At 41.3% G+C, this 14,222-nt stretch overlaps 1 protein-coding gene across 3 annotated transcripts in view; it reads left to right on the forward strand.

The window, feature by feature from the left end:
• The window catches only part of SMURF2 (SMAD specific E3 ubiquitin protein ligase 2), a 60,072-nt gene that overhangs the window by 41,985 nt on the left and 3,865 nt on the right, over window positions 1-14,222 (forward strand). For 2 of the 3 annotated variants that reach the window (XM_042032252.1, XM_042032251.1), the window contains 11 exons: window positions 706-908; window positions 1,081-1,165; window positions 3,211-3,369; window positions 7,130-7,340; window positions 8,802-8,905; window positions 9,849-9,963; window positions 10,386-10,564; window positions 10,997-11,134; window positions 11,361-11,481; window positions 12,855-13,056; window positions 14,019-14,151. In XM_042032252.1, the coding sequence (XP_041888186.1) occupies window positions 706-908; window positions 1,081-1,165; window positions 3,211-3,369; window positions 7,130-7,340; window positions 8,802-8,905; window positions 9,849-9,963; window positions 10,386-10,564; window positions 10,997-11,134; window positions 11,361-11,481; window positions 12,855-13,056; window positions 14,019-14,151 (1,650 nt within the window). The remainder of the gene's footprint in view (window positions 1-705; window positions 909-1,080; window positions 1,166-3,210; window positions 3,370-7,129; window positions 7,341-8,801; window positions 8,906-9,848; window positions 9,964-10,385; window positions 10,565-10,996; window positions 11,135-11,360; window positions 11,482-12,854; window positions 13,057-14,018; window positions 14,152-14,222) is intronic. The other variant, XM_042032253.1, reaches the window with a different exon arrangement.

Genomic DNA, 14,222 nt, shown 5'->3' on the forward strand with positions numbered 1-14,222 from the left:
GCCTGTATTGCAGGCAGTGTCATTGCATTTTTTTCAGACTCCTCTGCAGACCGTCTATGCCTGTAGATGGTCTCTTCCATTCTCAATATCATTCTGGTCTCTGCATGGATATATTTGATTTAAAATAATTTGCACTGTTAACACTGTCAGCTCTGATACATGTTTGCAGTTTTGGAGTGAAGGGACTGAACAGCTTTTTAATTTACCTATTTCTGGTTTTCGTGGTATGTTAAAATATCCATTCTAAGCTCTAGACAGTAGAAAAACAAATGCAAAATGTATAATTTGTTTTGGGGATTTCATCTGACCTTGTCAATCCCCCTTTAACCCATTTTAAATCCTTTTGAAAGCAGCACTGAGATACAAAATCACACTGGTCAGTGTTTCCTCTTGCTTGCAAGAGCAACTGCTTTTGTTCTTGCTTAGCCCTTTTTCACCATCCTTGTCTAATAACCTTCCTTAAAAATTAGAAGGAATAACAAGGCCTCATAACTTCCTCAGCCACATGGAGGAAAAGTGAGAAAGTTCGGAGGTGAGGAGCTTACTGGTTCCTCTGGTGAACATAGAACAGGAGCTTCCTGTTCCAGTCGAGGTGTCCTGCTGGGCAAGTCACTGAGGTGTCCCCAGAGCCCCGGGGTGCAGCTGTCCCCAGGTGTGTTGTGTGGCGCATGTCCATCAGCACTGAGGGTTTCCTGTTGTCCCCAGGCCAGCATCCGAGTACTCGAGCCCGGGCAGGCCCCTGAGCTGCTTCGTGGATGAGAACACTCCGATCAGCGGCACCAATGGTGCGTCCTGTGGGCAGGCGGCGGATCCGCGGCTGGCTGAGAGGAGGGTCCGCTCCCAGAGGCACAGGAACTACATGAGCAGGACACATCTGCACACTCCTCCTGACCTACCTGAAGGATATGGTATGTAAATCAAAGGGGTTTACTTGTGGGAATCTCAAGAAGCTGGGAAAATGGGTTGTGTCTTCTCATGTGTAAGATTCTTTTCATTCCATAGTTTAAGGAAATCAGTCTTTGTGAGTTTTCACACTGCATTTTTTGTTCTTAAATTTATTAATTTGTCTTGATTTCACAGAGCAAAGGACAACTCAGCAAGGTCAGGTCTATTTTCTGCATACTCAGACTGGTGTCAGCACATGGCATGATCCAAGAGTACCTAGGTAAGAAATGATGGAAGTACCCTTAAGATTTCAAATCAAAATAATTTAGGCAGTTCTCTCCTCAGAGTTTTCTCTGGCTAGTATTTCTGATTCTTAGCCCCTAATACATCATTTTAACAAGTCATTCATCAAAATGAATTAGTCTGTCTTTCCCAGTTCTTCAAGTTGTTACTGTAATGAAAAGGTGGAAGATCAGGAAATAAATTACAGTAGTGTTTTGGAAACAGGTCATTGATTCTAGATTTTGCGTATGAATTAGACCCAAGTCTCGATTTTAACACTCTGCAAAATAATGAAACAAAAGTTAGAATCTGAACACTTCCAAAAGAAGCTCTATCAAGATACTTCAGTGAAAACTGGGTTGGACTGAAACAGTCAACCTGTTTTTCTTGTTGCAATTATCTCAACACTTGGGAGAAAACAAATCCTAAGTATTTTTAATTTTGTGTCCTTTATTTACATGATATACATGCAATTATTTCTGGTATGTTTGAAAGAAAAGGATGATCAAGGAAACTATTGGTAGCTTCTGATTGCTCTTTAAATAACCAAGAAATCCTGTTGTAAACACTTCCCAAAGTCCATGGATGGTGGTGTGAGATTTGTGTGGTTTGAAATTGGCAGGCTGTGCTGGCATTTGTGAGAACCAGAGGAACTCTCTCAGTTGCTGCTGGTGTTCCTGTGTTCCTTCTCATGGAAGTGGGTGTCCCAGGAAGGATAAAATGCCTCAAGACCACACTTCACTGTTCTTTGAATTATTCTTTTGTTACTGTTTCTGTGTTATGAGATCGTACCGCGCTTTGATGCACTGCCTGCAGAGCTGAGGCTGCAGTTGGGTAGGAAGTCAGTGACTTGTGTATTATACAAAACCAGGCTCTAAAAAAAAAAAAACCAACATAGATCTAATCCTTAAGTTTGGGGTGTAATAGTTCTATGTGCAATGTAAGCTAGCCCTGCCCTGAGGTGTGGCAGTACAAACAGCAGGAGCATCTCTGAGAACAAGAATTGTTTGCATGAGGATAAAATTTATGTCATTTCTAAGGAATATTGTATTTTGAGGCTAATAGCCACAGTCATTTAGTCAGCAAAAGTAACCCCTGCAATACAGCAGCAGTGTGTTCATGGGGAATAGCAGCAGAAGTTCAATCCCAGAGCTTCATGTTTCCGTTAGTGGCTCCTCAAGTCTTTGGAATCCCTGCAGACTCCACCTTTTAAGCCATTCTGTCCCTTGGCTCTTTCCTCCCTCAGCTCCCAAGATTTTGGGAGCTGAACACCTTTGGGAAGAGCTGCACTGGACAGTATGAGGGGTTTGAGGGGTGAATTGCATCCATGACTAATCAGTGTACATTTCTGGAGACCGGCAGTTGTTTCCAGTGAGGCTCTGGAATGAATTTACATCTTCCTAATTTTAGCAGAATTTTTCTTGAGCCCTGTTGTGCTACCTCTGCATTGCTCAGGGCAGAGCTGAGTCATTGTTCATATAATCCTCGATTTGAAATAGTTTGTTAGAGAGCTGTTTGCTTCCCACAAGCTCTTGGGGTTCTGAGGCAAAACAGCCAGTGCCATACACACATATCCCATGTGTAATTCTTCATGGAAATTATAACTCTTCAGAAATATATCTTTGTTTTGTATGAGTTTCTAAAGTGTGATTCACAGCTCCTTACGTGACTAATGTTGTTTTAAAAAATGTTTTATGTTAAAATTGGTGGAGAACTGCAATTCCATTTTGACAAATACGGCAATGACAATATGGCAATTGTCTTTATTTTTGTTTGAAGCCTTTATTAATTTAACAGCTGAAGTTAGTTTGTAAAAATGAGGGTTATTTGATGAGAACTTTTTCCCCCATGGCATGTGTTCTGGGGTGTGTGTTTTTGCTGTGGTGGGCTTGTACCTTGGGAGTAGAGATTCCAGCTGAACAGATCAAGTTTCTTAAACAATACATTTTCTCAGACTTCATGGAATTGTTCTGTTACATTTACGCTTGTGCGGCTCGGAAGCCAATTGCTGAGGTATTTTTCATTTTATATTTGTTTTCACAGGGATCTTAGCAACATCAATTGTGAAGAGCTTGGTCCTCTGCCTCCTGGATGGGAGATCCGAAATACAGCAACAGGCAGGGTTTATTTTGTTGACCATAACAACAGGACGACGCAGTTCACGGACCCGCGGCTCTCTGCAAACCTGCACTTGGTCCTAAAGTGAGTCTGCAGTGTCTGGCACGTGTGGAGGGAAGGCAGTGACTCCGAGGGGTCCTGGATTTGGATTAGGACGAACTCTGCCATTCCAGGAGGTTTTAAGGACTAGCAATGTTCTTTGACACACCACCAGCCTATTCTGTTTCACGGCACAGATGAGTTTGGTTGCTCTTGAAAAGTCTGCAGGAGCATTTAGGCAGGAATGTGGCTGTTGTGATGCACAGGGGGAGGGAAGCAAGTGCTGTGTGGTGGGAAAGATTGGCCTATAGATTTTTTTTTCCCCCCTAACAGCAAGAGAGACACTTTGTTTTCTGTATACTTCATTCCATTTCCAGTTATGAAGAACTTGTTTTAAAATAAGAAGTTGCATATGAGCCAGTGGTGTGAAATACTGGTGAATTAGGAAAGGGTGCACAAGTGTCCAACTATTCTCCTGGAGTAAAGGAGAAATAACTCATCTCCTGCCTTCAGTTTTAGAGTAGGAGTAGTTGATTTGTTCTCAAACTAAGGCCCCAGTAATTTAACTCAGCATAATAGAATAGGAACCGTGTTTTTTCTGCCTTAGTATTTTGATATCATAATTTCAGCTCACAGTTTTAAAAAGAGAATGGGAAACTCAAAAGAATTCTGGCTCGTGTTTTATTCCCTAGGCACTCATTACGCACTGGGGATTTTCTACTAAAAATGGAAACCTAAAAGCAAACAAATATTTCTTATTTCTCTATTTTTTTTTTTTTTCTCTCCCAGCCGGCTTGTCCACGGTATTTGGGAGTTTGATTCTATTGTTTCTCCTGCTAACACCTTTTAATACTCTTGGGAAACACCTGTGAAGTATTGAGTAGGTGTTAAGTGGAAGAAACAATGAGTTGGTTAGATGGAAAGCCAGCCAGCCCTGGGCCAGGAGTAAGTAGGAGGAATAGTCCTGTAAGGAAGTGAATCATGGGGAAGAAAAGCTGAAGGAAAGAATAATGGGAACAAGCACCGAAAAGACAAAGCTGAGGAAAGGAAAGTCGTATCCAGGAGTCAACATGTCTTTTATGCATTACACAAAATCTGGCTAGCCTTTGCCCAATATACACTTGAACCTCACACCCCAAGAGGGAGAAGAGCCTAAATATTGAAAATATGTATTTTGTTTAGAGAAATCATTGGTTATATATGTGTATGTTACAGGACTTTAGTAAGCCCCCATCATCCAGACACTTTGGGTGCTTTGTTTTTAAATTTAAAACAGCTGCTTAATTTTAGCTGAACTGAAATTGTTGGTTTGAAAATAAAATAATCTTGAAAAAAATTAGCAGTGAAGGAGCATGTTCATGTTTGAAACACAGAAAAGTTCCTTAAATCAATTCAGATTTAGATATTTTACTTGAAGAAGAACTTCAGACCATCTTAGCTACAGCAGTACAATTTTTAAACTGTAGAAAACTCAGTGAACTGGACTGTATTTAACTAACTGGCCTTCTCAGGTGAGTTTAGTTTGAAATGGCAGAAGGGGCACAGTAGCCAGTTCTACATGGATTGTGGAGGACAGATAACAGAGCTACCTTTGTTAGCTGGAAAATCCAGTTTGACTATTAATTTCCAGAGTCACAGAACCATTTAGCATTTATTTGAACTTAGAGTACTCCTACAGTGTGCTGAAGTTTTTCATTTGTCCATCTGTCTTTCATTAGTAAAGGATTTCAGAAACTCACCCAACAGTGTCATCAGCAAAGTCTGCTGCCTGATAAATCATTCTTGGTGTTTATTCTTTTATTGTAACAAACAGGATATGTGAAAGTTTCCCTTGCCTTGAGCCCACCTCCTTATCTGTTCTTTAAAAAACAAACAAAAAAGTAGTTTGCCTTAGGCCCGTCATTTTGTAAATTATCTAAGAAATAAGTTTAGACTTCGTGTGGGATGGGTGTGATAGTTTTAGGTTCAAAGGCATGAGAAAAAGTTTACTCTCAATGATATTGACTTTTCTATTGAGCTGAGTAAAGCCATTTGTTCTTCCAGTTATGACATTGTAAGTTATGAAAATAATCAGACCTGTAACCCAGTTCTGTTCTAAGATATTGACCAAGAGTTTGTGATAATTTTGATAAGCTATGGCACCTGAAAAGTATTTAGTTGTATCCTTAAAGCACTGTATGGAATCAAGCATAGTCACTCAGCTGTGAAAACAAACTAAGAATGAGATATAATGACTTTAAGCACTGCAGATTGTTTAGCTAATACTGCACTGATTATTTTTAGTCTAATCTGGAAGATGGCATTTTATTTTTCTCCTCCTAGTTCTAGTTCCTCTTTATTTTGGGAAGCACTGGGAGGAGAAAAATAATGGTTTCATTTGATGCATGGATCCTAAGTTCATGCTCATTTCAGAGATTACATTTCCTTTAAGACTGACCCTGTCTAGCTTTGTGCTTGGGAGAACTGTGACTTTTTACCCTTAAAGGTGGTATGGAGAGATGCTCACTTCAGCATATAAATATGGCCTTCTCTGGTAGTCCTATACAAGGAATAGTTTCACTTAGTCCTCCTTATGGAATTAGAAATTTCAGAAGATAAAACAAGAATTTTGCTTTAATTTGTGTGTCAAGTTAATACAGTTTAAATGAGATTCATATTTAAAACTAATCACAAATGAAAATTACCATGCACATGGCACAAATGACATAGAGCCACATTCTGGGGCCACAGCCAGTGTGTGTCTAAATTATTACAATGATTTGTATTTTTCTGGGTGTCCCCATGGAAAAGTCTGTTGGAGGTGGATTTTGGTTGGCCAGGAGAGTTTTCTACTAGGCCTTGTCTCAAAACAGACAACAGGCTGAAATTATAAAATACATGAAAATGGTGTTTGGCCCCATCTAATATTTTTTGATCTTTGATATTAAAAAAAAAAAAATTAGCATTCCACTGGAAAACATTCTGAATTGTAATGTTTCTTATTTATCCAGTAAATATAGGGTATTCTCATGTGCTCCACAGAGAGATGATATTCTTAGGCTTTAAAAATACAGTTTTTATCCCGTGTAGTTTGGGAATGCCATACTAAAAAGCTATAAAAATATCCACTCACTGTGTACAAGAAACGACACAGAGAGAACATCTCTGCAACATGATCCATTTACTTTTCCTAGTAAGAAGTCAGATTTACAAATTGCTGTTAGAATTGCTAGTAAAAATACTTGTTTATCTGTGCCAATAGTTCCATGTGAACTCCCACATTCCTGTGGTCCAGACTAGGCCAGGTACAAGGGACAAGGTCCCTGCCAAGCTGCCAGTACAAACATCTTTTTGTAAGCTTACCCTTTTCCAGACAAGCCATTTAAAACAGACTACGGTATTGACTGTAGATTAGAGGCAGAGTGTTTGGCAGATCCCTGAATTTTAAAATGGAGGAAGGGAAAACATGCAAAGGAAATATGGAAATGGTATCTGAGAAATTCAGTGTCAGCAGCTTAGTAGTAAAATTGTATGGATAATACCTTATTGTATGTGCTGTAACCTTTTGCATACTTTGTAGAGTAGCACTAGTAGAAATAACAAGCCCTAAAAACAACTGATAGTTGCCAAGAAAGATAGAACCATATGTCTTTAGTCAGGATAAAATCACTCTGAATTTATTCTTTACTGGCCCCAGACGTTTTTAGCGTAATCACAGTAATAATCACAGTAAATTGAAAGTAGTTTAGATACAAAGCCTGAACGTTTAAGAAGAGAACAGGAGATGGATGAAGTAGGTCTCTGAGGCAGCTGCGTGTGTTTGCAGCCGGCAGAACCAGCTCAAGGACCAGCAGCACCAGCAGCAGCAGCAGGTGGTGTCCCTGTGCCAGCTCCCGGACGAGGCCGAGTGCCTGACAGTACCGCGCTACAAGCGGGACCTGGTGCAGAAGCTCAAGATCCTGCGGCAGGAGCTGTCCCAGCAGCAGCCTCAGGCTGGCCACTGTCGGATCGAGGTCTCCAGGGAGGAGATTTTTGAGGTAATTCAAGATTTTGGTCCGTTTCTTAACGTGGAGGGAAGGGGAGGAGGATGGTTCATAGCTGTGTACAGGAGTTGTTCACTTAGATGGAATCTTGAAGGCTGCAGTTAAAACTGGGATTTTACCATGGTGAAGGGGAAGAGGAAGCATTCCAGGGAGATGCTGAGACAGCCATGTAATTGAAGTAGATGCATTTACCCTGTAGAGGAGAACAAAGTCAAGGAAAACTTTCTCTGTGGCTGGAGATGTGTCAGGGACTGGGGAAGGAATCCAGGCACTTTGTGTGTCTGAAGATCCTGTCACTTCTTCCTTGAATTTGAGAAGCTGATGACTGTTTCAGAGGGGATGTTACAAATACAACACTAGACTGTTATTAGTGATCTTTAATATAGTGTAACTTAGGTAAAACTACTACTGAATAGGATTCCTCTTCAGAGTTTGGATTTCTTATCATCCATCTCAATTCTCTCTTCAGAATCAGAGCAATTTTACAAACTGTCTGGGCTTCTGAATGGCCAGGGATGGCCACAGTGGGGTGTCTGCATTCTGTGTTCTGTTTTGGGACATGATTCAGCAGAATCATTCTGTTGACTTGACTAAACACAGTTATAATTCATTGACCTTTTCTGGAGAACAGTTTGTCCTTTTGAGAAGTTTCAGCCATCCCACCAATCCCTGTTGCATTTTTACCCCATCCACAAACTTGATTGCCCCACTGTGTTGTCACAGTTTTTCCCAGCCGAGAAGGATTTGTGTTGGTCTTCCCCTTGGAGACAGTCAGATCAGTCTGTAAGCAACTGAAGAGGAAAGGAGGGAAGGCTACAGGATTGTTATGTTCTTGTTCAGTCCGGTGTTTTGGGTCCCCACACACCCACCTGCCTCTTCTGTCCTGTAGAGACAAAACTTGGGGCTGATACTGGACATAAATAAGAACCAGACTTTTCTTTTTCCTCTCATTCCTTAGCATTTGTTCAGCCTTTCAGCTTGCTTTCTGTGTTTCCTTGGTGAACTCTTACTGACAGAGGAATAATCATGGATTTACTGGGATGGCATTGCTGATTCCATTCTTAAGGTGCTTCTTGAAGGCTGGCACATGTTTTACCCAGAGTACAAGCTCCATTGTTGGCTTTTCAGACTGCAAAAACCAATCTGACAAAATTTTTTTATAAGTTATGTGAGAATGAGGGAGAATGTTCTCATCACTGTTCACCCCTGGAAATTTAATAGGAGATGGTTCTTCTCATCTTCCCATCATTTTATTTGACAAGTGTTATCCCATTTGGAGAAAATGAAGAAACAATTTATAATTTGAGAAACTGATGAATATCTAGAAAAATAATGTCCCCTTTAAGAGTGTTCCTTTTGGACTCGGAGTCTGAGACTCCCTTCACTTCCAATACACAGCAGCAGCTTCTACTCTGTAAATAGCAGTTAATAAAAGAAAGTGGTGTGTGTTTACAGGAATCCTACAGGCAAGTCATGAAGATGAGGCCAAAAGACCTGTGGAAACGATTAATGATAAAATTTCGTGGGGAGGAAGGCCTTGATTATGGAGGTGTTGCCAGGTAAACAGTGGCTCCTCTGTCTCTTCCCTGCACCCAACCCTGCCAGCCACCCCTGTGCTTTGAATCCTGAACCAGCCCAGTGTCAGCCCTGCTTTCTTTACAATATTCTTATTTATATTTATTTTTGTAACAGATTAAATGTCAGAAGAATATATGGCTTTAGATAGTATTTTAAAACAAAAACTGCATCAAAAAAAGAACCGATGTATTGGAAATAAAATGCAAGTTACAGATCATGTCAAACATTGTCATATGTGAGAGGTTTTGGTATCTGTTGAAATTAACATCTTTTTCTTTGGTTAGTGAAGTGTGGGTTTCTGAGAACAAATACCACTAAATACTTGGCTTTATGGCACAATTTTAACCAAAAAATATGCTTTACTGCAAATTGTCACTGCTGTTTGAAGCAAAATGTTTAAAACCAGCAGTTGGTGGGCAACTTCAGTCTGTCAATAGTCTGAGGTTATTTTTCTCTTATAAAGAAATGACATGCCCAGTTCTCAGACCATTATTTGCTGATTTGTGAACACATAATTAAAACTTGAACTAAATATATCCATTACCTAAAGATGGTTATGTTAAAAGCTTTGATTCCAACATCTCTATATTCAAGTGAATAATGTCTTGTCTTAGTGTGGATGTAGGAGAATGTAGGAGGAGGATGTAGGATGTAGGAGAATCAGAGCCAGAAACTTTCTTGGAAATAAGTAGCTTGAAGAAAAATCTTGGAAAGCTGGGAAATCCATCAGCTGTCAGGCGCTGTGTGGTTACTGAGCCAGTAAAAATTATTCTGATTTCAATCATATCTCAGCATGTTCAGAGATAACCTCCTTCTCATTTGTGCTTAATAGTAAGATTAAAAAAATCAGACTATTTTGAAAAGATTCTCAGTGTAGGAATGCATTTGTCTGTCGAGTACCATTAAATTATTTTATTTTCTCAGGGAGTGGCTGTACCTGTTGTCCCATGAAATGTTGAATCCATACTATGGGCTCTTCCAGTATTCCCGAGATGATATCTACACCCTGCAAATCAACCCTGACTCTGCTGTCAACCCGGTAGGGCTGGTACCATGTGCTGTAACTCAGTGTTTTCTGACCAGAAATCAAACACGTCTGGAGAGGGTTCAACACTTAGGAGCCAAATTCTTAAAATTGGTAGCGCAGGACACTGAATTTGTACAATTAGATGATAGTTTCTTTTCTGTACTGATCAAAGAAGCTTCTCAAATGTGTTCTTTATTTTCTGTCAGATGTAAATTTATGTTTCCTTCGGGAGAAATTAGGTTTATTTTGACTATTACTTGTAAGATTCCTGGACTGGAGGTAATGCTCAGTGTGTCATGTATGAAAGCAAAACAAAACCTCTGCGTAGGGTTTGGGCTTGGGGTTTTCTTTTCTGTGTGTTAAAATTTTGTCTCATCCTCAGCAGTGGGGGGTCTTACTTAGCTGAATGGCTTTGTCTCTGCTCTCTGTTCCAGGAACACTTGTCCTATTTCCACTTTGTGGGCCGGATCATGGGGATGGCTGTGTTCCATGGGCACTACATTGACGGGGGCTTCACGTTGCCTTTCTATAAGCAGTTGCTTGGGAAGCCAATTACTTTGGATGACATGGAATTGGTTGACCCTGATCTCCATAACAGCTTAGTCTGGATACTGTATGTATTCTGTAGGGTGCCTCAGGATGTTAGCATGCTGTCTCTGTGATAATGGTCCTAAATCCTGGAAACAGGGTGTATTTTGACGTCCTGCTCAGGCAGATTTAAGAAATACCTTTCTTGCACAGTTCAGCTTCTTTAAGGTTAAAAATGCTCAAGCTACTCAAATTTTGGGGTGGAGGTCTGTGGAATTAATATTAATGTATTAATTTTACCTATTATTAACAGTAACATGTTATTAAAATATAACACTGGAACTTTGATAAAGGTTTTAAAATGTAATGTAGTAAAACTGTATGTTCACCTTCTGCTTCCAGGCAGATTTGAAATGCCATTGAAAAATGAGGTTGTACTTCTGTCAGATAGATTATGGCTGTAATGTATTTGCAGAATATGTTTTCCCTCAGTCATTTGCTGCTTTCTTTGCACCAGTGAGAACGATATCACTGGGGTCCTGGACCACACGTTCTGTGTGGAACACAACGCCTATGGGGAGATCATTCAGCATGAGCTGAAACCCAATGGCAAAAGCATCCCCGTGACAGAGGAGAACAAAAAGGAGTATGTCAGGTACATCAATAGCTTTTTCTAGTTTTTTTTTTCTGTTTCCTAAGGTGGGGAGGAACGGTTACTTGTTGAAGTAGTTGTCAGTGTCATGCTGTTGGGTTTTGCTGTGGGGTTGTGCAGTGGTGGTGGTGTAATGCTGTCAGTGGGGCCTTGTTTTGGGGCTGGATAAATTGCAGGTTTATTGTATTTGAATACATCCTCCACAAACCCAATTTGCACTTGCTCACAGACTTTATGTGAACTGGCGGTTTTTACGAGGAATTGAAGCTCAGTTCCTGGCGCTCCAGAAGGGATTTAATGAAGTAATCCCACAACATCTGCTGAAGACATTTGATGAGAAGGAGTTAGAGGTCAGTGCACCAGTGTTGTGTTGTGTCGTCAAGTGTAACGAGGCTCTTGGAGCTGCAGGAACGCAGAGCTGTGTCCTGGCGCTCCCTGTGTGCTCTGACCTGGGATAGGGGCAGGATAAGGGGCTGAGCAGGTTGGGGGGCACCAAGGCTGTGTGTGCCTCCCACTAGAGATGTGGGAGTGTTCTGGAGGTGACAGCTCACAGCAGCTGCACAAGTGGCCAGAGCTCCTCTCCGGTAGCTGAAACCCCTCTGAGCCTTCTCAGGACCTCCATCGACCTCGGGCTGTGTCAGCTGTCACTGCTCCAGCAGAGTCCTGGTGCAGAGTTCTCACGGGGCAGTTTCCTCATATGAAATTCGGTGCTGCCAAGAGAACAGTCTTGTCACTCCCTCCCACCACTCCCTCCCAGTCCTTGGTGCACTGCCCTGACTGGTGTCAGGCACCTGGGTTTTGGCAGAGCTCAGTTTTGCCAGACCCCATTGGCCCTGTAAATCCAGCAGAAGGAAAGGTGCTGTCACAAACAAGTGTGCTGCAGAATGTCAGGACCAGCATCCAAACAATATCCTCTGAAGGCAAACCCCTAGATCCCAAGCTTGCTTTAAACTGAAATGTAATTGCAGTCTGTGGAGCTGAGAGGTTTGCCATGTAAAATGGCCACAGGTAAATTATTCCCGTGTGCTTCTGATCCCTGGGCTGGAACATCAGTGATTGCTCATCCTTCATCCTGAATGTTCTCACTCCCAGCAGTGAGCCAGTGAGCTGCTAACCCAAAATCACTTTGCAGCTGTAGAATAAGAAGGAGGAAGGTCCAGTGTTCTTAGTCATGAAAATGTCTTCAGAATTATGATCACATCCACGTGAGCTTAACCCATCCATTGTGGATCTCCCCTTCAGGAGCACTGACAGCTCAGTGTCAGGAAAGGCTGCTCTGTCTTTTGTGCGTGATGTCACAGGAACAGGATTCCTTTTGGGGATCCAGAGTTGGACCACCCAAACTGCACCCTGGGCTATGCTCCTGAAAGAAATACTGAGGTCAAATGTGAATTATTACCACACTGTCATACAGAGGTGGAATTTGTGCTTCTCTTTAACTGACAGGTCAAGGCCCTTTTGTCTAAGCTTGAAATGGCTGTTTGGCGTTTTTTTAATTTGAAATGAGTCCACTTGAAAAATGGTTTGTGTACAGACGTAAAATTAAAAAAACAAGAAAGATACATTTCTGCATTGCTTTAGATGAGGGAAAAGTTATAATTTGCCTTTGGTATAAAATCTGTCTATTTTTCACAATCATTGCTTCATAATTTGTCTGGCTCCAAACCCATTTTTATAGTGATCAATGATGAAATACTATAATAAATCTATTTCAAATTTACAGCTCATCATTTGTGGACTGGGAAAAATTGATGTTAACGACTGGAAGGCAAATACCAGGTTAAAACACTGTACCCCGGACAGCAACATCGTGAAATGGTTCTGGAAAGCTGTGGAGCTCTTTGACGAGGAGAGGAGGGCACGGCTGCTCCAGTTTGTGACTGGCTCCTCCCGGGTGCCTCTGCAGGGCTTCAAGGCACTGCAAGGTAACACCGCAGGTGCTTGTGCTTGGGAGCATGGGGATCTGCTGGAAATGAGGCTGGGGGCTGCAATATGACTTCTAAAGAGTGATTTTAATGGTCTTATTATGAGTAGTTCTTTTTTGCGTGTTTGTCTGGTACCTTCTTATTCAGGTGCAAATGGCTCTTCTATTTCAGTTCTGCACTTCCTTCTCTGGCAGGAGGTTCTGACCAGCTCAGATCTTAGAGGGGTTCTCCTTGGGTGTATTCCAGAAGCCAGGGTTTTAATTCCTAACTTTTACAAGCCCTCATCAGTTGCACAGCTCTGGGGGTTCTTTTAGACTGAAATGCACTAACACAGCTCAAGCTCAGACTCTTATTTAACAGCAGAGTCCCTGTGAGAAACACTGACCCTGTGAATTGTATTTTTAATGTCTGCTCAGACCAGGATTCAGTTTTGCTCAGGTTTGGACATTTGTAACCACTTCTGTCCTTTGTGGCATCTTCAGTGCACACCAAGTCTAAAGGATTGCTGTGCTGCAGTCTTTTTTCTTCAGCAGAGACATTAAGGGGATTTCTAGAAGTCAGATTAATTTAATAAAATTATAAGGAATTGACATTGTGATTCTATGGAATTTCAGTGGAATTGGCCACTATTCAAGACCTGTTATAAAACAGGGACAGGTATAGCTGTGTGAGTTTTGTTGTGTAGGAGGGGTGAGAGAAGTTAAATTAAAAACTGTTAGAATTATGCAGTACACTGTGTGAAAAAGGTGATCTATTCTTCTTTATCAGTGCTTTGTTCCTTACCTTTCCATAACTGGAAAGGTTATATATATATGTATATAACTGCGGGGCTGTCTGTGTGGGCAAGGAGGAGTCTGTCCCACAGCCACTGGACTTTGGAGTTTTTTCCTGCCTGTTTATGATGTCACCTTTCTTTGTGCGGAGCTTGTCGTTGTATTTTAGTTGCTCTCTTGTTGTTGCAGTGCAAAGACATTTCATGTTGTTCCACACAGTAGTAGAGATCTCCTCTGGATTTTCAGGTGCTGCAGGCCCACGACTCTTCACAATACACCAGATTGATGCCAGCACTAATAATTTGCCGAAAGCTCATACCTGGTAAGACTTTTTCAGTTCTCTGTTGTGATCTGTAGCTTAAGACCAATCTGCTGTCAGAGTATTTAGAGCAG

The sequence above is a fragment of the Corvus kubaryi genome, unplaced genomic scaffold, assembly GCF_017639235.1.
Source record: "Corvus kubaryi isolate FWS band 111438036 unplaced genomic scaffold, C.kubaryi_AGA036_p1.0 37353, whole genome shotgun sequence".
Lineage (NCBI taxonomy): Eukaryota > Metazoa > Chordata > Aves > Passeriformes > Corvidae > Corvus > Corvus kubaryi.